Source organism: Taudactylus pleione, unplaced genomic scaffold (genome assembly GCF_031769625.1).
Source record: "Taudactylus pleione unplaced genomic scaffold, aTauple2 ptg000032l, whole genome shotgun sequence".
NCBI classification, from domain to species: domain Eukaryota; kingdom Metazoa; phylum Chordata; class Amphibia; order Anura; family Myobatrachidae; genus Taudactylus; species Taudactylus pleione.
Genome location: NW_028284434.1, coordinates 8778562 through 8786326, shown reverse-complemented (window position 1 = coordinate 8786326; position 7765 = coordinate 8778562). Strand labels below are relative to the sequence as shown.

Genomic DNA, 7765 nt, shown 5'->3' with positions numbered 1-7765 from the left:
TACGTGTACCTGCTGGTGGCCTCTTACATCACAGAACTGCTATATAATTCTACCCCCTTCCTCGACCAGCTCCCCTGGCGAGTGCAATCCTGTTGGGAGGGGCAGTTTCCTATCGGCTGCCAGATAGAAGTCCAGTGAGAATTTACTAATTTAACGTTTCTGAGACATTCTGCAATATGCCAAATAAAGCTGTGATGCTAATGAAAATTACAATTTTTTTTATTATTGTTTTATTAATGTTAAAAAAAAATAATAATAAAAGAAATCTTAAAAATTGGCAACAACTTCAATTCAATTTTTTTCTTTTAACAGCACCCAATGTGGGTGAGTACAGGCGCAAACCCAGTTAAGCAAGGTCAAACGTAACTGTTTCCAGTCCATACTGGTTATTCATTATTGGGATACAGAGGAACTGTGCAGGGCAGATAGCTTTGGGTCATTTCAGGACTGGCACTAAATACCTGTTACAGACGAAGTACAATGGTCTATAAACCACCAGGTCAGGGATAGTGCGAGTGACAGACAAAAGCAGACGATGCAGTGATCAGCTGTCAGTGATGCACCTGTAGAAAAGGACAAACAAACAAAACAAGTCTCCTTCTGCTCTCTGTTGTTCTAATTTCTCAATTACATTAGATGTTTTGCTGTAGATGCTTTTGATTGGAAATTATACAATGGGTACAAAGGGGAGAATTCATTTCAGTGTGATGGACATGATTTGCTGTTTCAGAATGGCATCTAAATCGCAAGTTTTGCCTAGCACCCTACAGAGGTGTGCAGGAAAACTTGCGATGCTGACACTACCATACCTGTGAGATAAGGGCGCAGCCCAGCATCAGCATATCGCAAGCAACTATTACACATCTCCAACATTCTAACTGGTTATATAACTTGTACTGAATAGCTGAGGGTATGCTGCTTCCATACTTACTCTGTGACGCAGGTGAAGGGGTAGGTATGGTCGTAGTTTGTGTGGTGAACAGTTCTGCTTTTTTACTGTTTGTTCTAATGCCCTCTAGTGCCCAACTGAGGCTCTGCAACTGTACAGCGTCCAGCAGTGCAACCTGTGATTCTGTAACCATAGCTCCATTTTCAGGTCCAAGGTTTGCAATCTGCTCTGGTGACAGCTCCTTTGAAAAATAAATTATTTGGTCAGTTTTCCTTTATGTTAATGCCTAATACTCTGCACTGTAAGCATTATCTCATTCAATTTGTACTGTGGCATATATGTGCAAGGAGGACACAACTAGACGCAAACAGGTATTAGGGAGTTGTGCTTGATAAAAAAATAGATGGCTCAGATTACATACAGCAAATTTTGGGGAGTTCACTCAGACTTACGGGAAAGTAGGCCAGCCTCCCAAATCATGCCGGCTTACCCAATGAAATAAGCAATCTGGGACTTGATGACATTTGTGCACAGGGGAGTAGCCAGAACTTTGTGGGTCCCATAGCAACATTTTGAAGGAGCCCCCAACTCATGCTTCTCGAGAGACACCTCTCTCCATACTGGTTGTTCAATTTATGCCCCATAGTAGTGCACTAGTTTAGTATATACCATACAGCGCCCCACACTATGAAACAGAGTGTCTCCAGTACATATTATTCCACATTCTAGTGCCCCCAGTTCATACATACCACACTGTAGTGCCCCCATTTCAGATTATAGTGTCTCCACTTCATATTGTGCCACATTACAGTGCCCCAGTTCATACTGTGTTACCTTACAGTGCCCTCCAGTTCATATTATACCATGTTACATATCCCCTAGTTAAGAATATGCCACTTTACAGTGCCCCCAGTACATTGTAACATTCACTACGCACACCTCCCTTCAGAGACGTTATTAGACTTTTTGGTGCTCTGTGCCAGAGAGAGCATTGGCTCCCCCCCCTATTTTTTAAATGGGGAAGGGCCTCATGGGGAAGGGCCAGGGAAGAGATAGGGCAGACCAGGAGATGCTGGGGATAAAAGAAGAGGAACCTACAAGCGAGAATGATAATAAACAGGAAAATTGACAGGCCCAAACAGTGCCCCCTGCCCTGCAGTGCCCTGTGCCAAGGCACTGGTATCCTAGTTATGGCCCTGCATCCCTTATCAGTATAACATCCCCTACACACACCAGCATTATATACCATTATAACTTCCAATACACATCACTCACTGAAAATAAAATGTCACCCCACTAGACAGCCGTTTCCTACATAGAAGTCTGGTTATAGATATAAGGGGACATTTATAAAAAAATCACATTTCCAATGCAATCTGGGCGCAATGTTAGGCCAAGATCACATTGCAAAATGAGATTTTACCGTTGCCATGAATCATCCCGCAGAGGCTCTGAAAGAGGAGTCCATCCCTGTGATGTGCTTGGAGTGCTACCGGGGCTTCTGCGCATGCGTAGTGCCGCTGACCGCACATACACGGCCGGGATTGCTCGGGAGGGTTCCGGCCGGCTAAATTTGCGTTGTGTAGCCTACAGACTACAGCGGGTGCCAATCTCCAAAATGCATCGCATTCCTGAAGTTGGTAAATACAGCAGCATTGCATCCCCCATAGAAGCCTAATGGAATGGAGTGATTGCAGCAGGTATCAGAGATATCTGCTGTGTTCCCTCTGTCATACATTCGGGGGATACTAAATATTTGTTGTTACCTCCCAAAAACAGGTGTTTTCAGGGGATAAGCCACAAATATTTATTGATAAATGGGCCCCATAAAATCCTATTGACCTCTTATTTTATCTCACCTTCATTGCCAATGTAGATGCTTAAAGTTCTCCTTTCTTATTGGCAGCTTTTGAATCTTATGTAGCATACACACAGTCAGATTTGTCAAATTTGTCAGATGAACGATTGAACGATTTTACCAAAGATTTGAACCAATGAACGATTTTTGACTGCATTAAAATGAATGGAATCGTCCAAGTCTGACTGCAAACACATCAGATGTCAGATATCGTTATTTGACCATCGGGAACGCGCATCGTTCATCGTTCAGGTATGTCAGATATGTCAGATTTTCCTTCAGATATGAACGACTGAATGATTTTTTAAATCGTTATCGTTCAGATCTGAAGAAAAATCTGACCGTGTGTATGCACCATTACATGGCAGCTCCACATCTGCATGGCCTTCAGGCAGTCTTCAATGAGTTTATGGCAGGAGGGAGCACGGACCAACCAGCTTCCACCTAAGGGGAAAACTTCCTAATGTAGGAAATTCTACTTTGAGTGGAGATCATAATTTCTGCACGTTGTACCTTTTGGGAAAAGTGCTAATCTCAGAGCTCAATTCCTGACCCCTAGTTAACGTCACAAGGCTGTAATCAAGGAGAAGCTGACAATTCTGCACTCACCAATTAATTCACAGATTAGTTCAGCAGGAAATGGATCATATATCAGTGTGGCGCTTACTGAGGGGCAGGGACAGAAAATACCACCTACTGTATATGAGCACCAATGAGTTCCCATTTTCAGGCCGGAAAATGAGCCAAACTCAATTGCTTCACTTTCTACACAACTATATGATCTGGGTGCAGGTGATCCAGGCCCTAGAGGTGGGCGCCACAGCAGTGGCACCCCCTGCACCCACTATAGCTACGCCCATGTTTGTGGTGAATCCTGTTATCTTGACCGCATTCCCAAGTGCATAATGCAGCAAATTCTCACACTGGGTTGCGGTTACGGGATGGGTCGGGGATGCCGGCGCTCAGGATCCCATCCTGACACCAGCATTCCGACAGGGTTAGAATACCGACTTGTCGGTCAGTATTCTAAGCCTCCCAGTTTCCATACCCTAACCCTCCCGCCATGGTGCCTGAAATTAACATCCCCTCAAATGCCTAAACCTAACCTTCCCCTCCCCGCACCCTAATCCTAATCCTCCCCCCTAGTACCTAACCCTCTCCCTAGTGCCTAACCCTCCCCCCAACCCCGCTACTTACCTTCCAGATTCTGGCGGTCGGGATGTCGGCGCCGGGATTCTGACAAGTGTAGGGATTCAGCCGCCGGCGTTCTGAGCGTTGGAATACCTGCAGTCTGGATACTGACCACATCCCGCAGTGCCTATTCGGACATAAACCCATAGGCTTTAATAATAGCAGCATTTTTTTTGTCACTTTTGACATCACTTTTGCTGCCCGCTTGCCACAGAGGTGTGCCCCTACCCAGATGCTGCATGGTGACACCAGGAGTAGCGGCTCTGTGTAAGGGGGAGATTTCACCCACCAGACTGGTGACAAGTAAACGCGGTTGTACATGTAAGCCGCTCATTGTCTGGGGACGTGGCATAACAAACTACACAGCTAAAGGGCACAGCGTTTTATGCACCTGTGCTAATGATCTTACACAGGTTCAAGGCACTAAGGTGAATTTAGCCCAGGAGATCCTGATAACCGGGCCAGCAATAACAGGACTTTGGAAATTTGCTCCTAAACTAATTTGTTGTTTACAGATTTACTTGGATACAATATTTATTACACCCAAAAAAGAAAAAATCTGATGTGGTGAGCTTTCACACTAATAGCCATTAACGGGGACCGATTTATAGACATAAGAGACGTTATATTTTCTTTTTGTCTTAATGTTTTTTTTATGCCATTTTATGGTGATTTATTTTATAGGAATATACACTGATATAGTAGCAACCGGTTGCAACCTTTTTACTGTTTCATATAAGTAACTTTATAGAAGTATTTTAGAGTATTTTAGTGTTTAATTCAGATGCCAGACCTCTTTAATGATTAGCGCAAAAATGAATATATATGTATTTTGTTGTCACATAGCACGTCTATAGAGAGTGAGCCCAGCGTGTATCAAATTTTCTTGAGAGCAAAAACATTTCCACTGGTTAGTTCATGGGCCTGACTCTGCGCTGCACACGGTGCTGATGCTGAGTCGCACTGTGTCCTGATTGTTAGCGCACAGAGACTCAGAATACAATTGGACGCACTATCTGTGGCGTTCCTGGGATGTTATATGGGGGTAGATAAGCAAACCCAGGCGTGTCGCAGGTGTGTCACTGAAAATACCTGTGCCCAAAGATGCACAATCGCTAACACACGACGCCAAACAGAGAAACGGCACCTGCCATAGAGCTGGTGCAAGTTCCGATAATGGGTCCGATGGTGCGTCTGACAGTGTGCAAGATGCTGCAAGTGGGTGTCTCAGTATTCACAAAATCGTCCACGGTATTAGCATAAAGATGCAAACGCAACTGCGGCAAAAGACACGTGTCTGCGTGCAGCTCAGAATAAGACCCTTTATTACAGTTGTAGAATTTTAATACCAAGACCTGGGAAGGTTTAGGACCCTGGGTAGTATTTGAGCTTGAGAATGGTTTAAGTAGGATGACAACCAGCTGCTGTCTCTACCAGGGGCAGAACTATGGGAGACAATGGAGGCTCCTGCCGCCGGGCTCCAGGTCTGAAGGGGCACCTCCACCATTGTCCACAACATATTCACCCCACTTAGGGCTTTAAACTATGTACCCGGAGTGTACCATCATGGCCGCCCAATACATGGCACCCCTTCCTGGGACATGAGAAGCCACCATACTCTAGTGGAGAGGTCCATGTCAGACCAGCAGCTGCTGCCTTCATCTATCTATAGCCTGACTGCATGCAAGCGGCTGTGATGGGGGGGCACCAAATTCTAACTTGCCTCCGGGCATCTGGGATGAACTTACGCCACTGGTCTCTACCCATCATATAACCACTGCAGGAACCTGGCAGTATACTCTCCCAATGCCTGTATGTTGCTGGGTTCCTGTCACATTACAGTTAATAATCACTATGAAAGCTGCAGATGAATAATAACAATGACAGTGCAGGAAACGTAATCTGAAGTGGTTGAGTTGAAGGTCCTCGAAGTGCATATATTCTTATGTGACAAAAGTATAAGGACGTTATCATGGGCAAAGCGGTCGTGTTTTTAAAAAAACATGGTTGCATTGCATATGCCATAATTGAAAATGCATCTAAGACTAGCTCTACAGTACAGTCTCTAGGACAACCCGGCCAAGGCCGTTGTCTTAGGTTTTCACATAAGCAAAGATCAGGCAGGGACAGCCTGGTGGTGCCAAAGTGTGCCGCATACAACCACTACTCTCATTAACAATTCAACCCCTGAAGTTAAACAAGATAATTGATATTATAATTTTACAGTTGATATGTATTACTAGCTGGGATACCCAGCGTTGCCCAGGTTGAAGACTGGACCCTGAAGTACACCTGCAGCCTTCATTTTATTTACATTGTCCTTGTCTATAACCTGGATAACTATGCAAATTAGGAGTAAATGACAGTGCAGGCAGCGTATTCTCTTACCGTCCAAGGACGCAGCATCGGATCATCCGCATTCCCATCGGCTGGCTCAGTGACCATGGGGGTCACGCAAGCCGACCGCCACAAATGAGAAAGAGAGGCCAGGAAAGCTCCTTCAGGTGACAGAGATCGTGGCCTCTTCACTCCCCCCCAACAGCAGCAATACGCCTCTATTTTGAGAAACGTAGGCCGTCGTGACCCCTCCCATCCCAGAAACGGCAGCAGACTGTCAATCACTGACAGTCTGCTGACGAACTGTGTGCAGAATTGCAGACCCTTACTGAACATGCGCAGTACAGGTCAGGCTCATGCGCAGATTCATTATAATCAGGAATCTACGTCAGGGCCACCATCAGGGGGGGACTGCTGGTACTGCAGTCCCGGGCCCGGACACTCATGCAGAAAGGGGTGGCCTACTCGCTCCTAAAGCGCCCCCCTGCTCCAACCACCCGCACTACCCCCTACCTCAAAGGGGGTATCTCCTCCACAGTCCCCTGCTCCTACTGAGCAGCCGAGCGGTGCGCTGATTAGAATCAGTGGCGCTCCTCTTCTGTGCTCTGCTGCTTTTACTGGCTGCAGGACGCCGTCACATATAGTAGCAGCCAGCCGCGACCCTGACCAGCCAGAAATGCGGGTGTGCAGGTAGGAGGACAACGCGGCATCTGTCATTGTATGGACTCTGGAGCGGAGCCAGGAGAGCAGCAGACGCAGTGGCACCTGTAATCCCTATGAGAGGAAGTAAGTACTGGGGAGGGGGGACTGAGTGGTACATTTAAAGAACCAGATAGTGTATTAATGAGTTTAATATAGATTAGATACACCTCCAATGCTATATATAGGGGGGGCTGTCTAATTTGACAGTCCCGGGCCCCACAATTTGTAATGGTAGCCCTGATCTACGTGATCGCTGTCACTGCGTCCGCAGCTGAAACACCCCCTGAAATCACTGTGCAGGCCAACACTGAAGACCATGTTTAGCAGGGCTGCCATCAGGGGGGGAATGCCGGGACTGGAGTCCCATTCCCAGACAAAAGGGGGCCCGCCCGGAGTGGCACTGTATGGCTGTAATACAACTCCCTTGCTGTTTGTAATCTCCATATGCTAATCTTTGACAGGACCAAAGATTGTGGATTGATTATGCTGTCTGCCACAGTCTGAATGTATCAAGTGGAATGTATCGAGTGCTGAGCTGCTCATGAGCCTGCCAGAATGTGACAGTGTATGTATGAAGCCAGCCCCAAAACCTGTGTAATTTAAGAATGTCCCGGTTTTATGGGATTGTGTGCCTAATTCATCAGTGCACGCTAGTACACTGCTAAACGCAGATTCCCGATGTTCGGGAATCTGCGCAGGCGCCAGACCAGTTCTGCGCATGTGTAGAACGGGTCTGCGAGGCCACACGGAGACTGCCAGCAGACTGTCAGTGATTGACAGTCTGCTGG

At 46.4% G+C, this 7765-nt stretch overlaps 1 protein-coding gene across 1 annotated transcript in view; it reads right to left on the bottom strand.

Moving 5' to 3' along the window:
• Nucleotides 1-280: 280 nt before the first annotated feature.
• The window catches only part of OTOA (otoancorin), a 116831-nt gene continuing 109346 nt past the window's right edge, over nucleotides 281-7765 (bottom strand). Inside the window, exons 28-29 of the mRNA XM_088451852.1 lie at nucleotides 932-1130; nucleotides 281-563 (exon numbers count right to left, since the gene is read on the bottom strand). Coding sequence (XP_088307978.1) covers nucleotides 454-563; nucleotides 932-1130 — 309 coding nt within the window. The 3' untranslated portion in view covers nucleotides 281-453. The remainder of the gene's footprint in view (nucleotides 564-931; nucleotides 1131-7765) is intronic.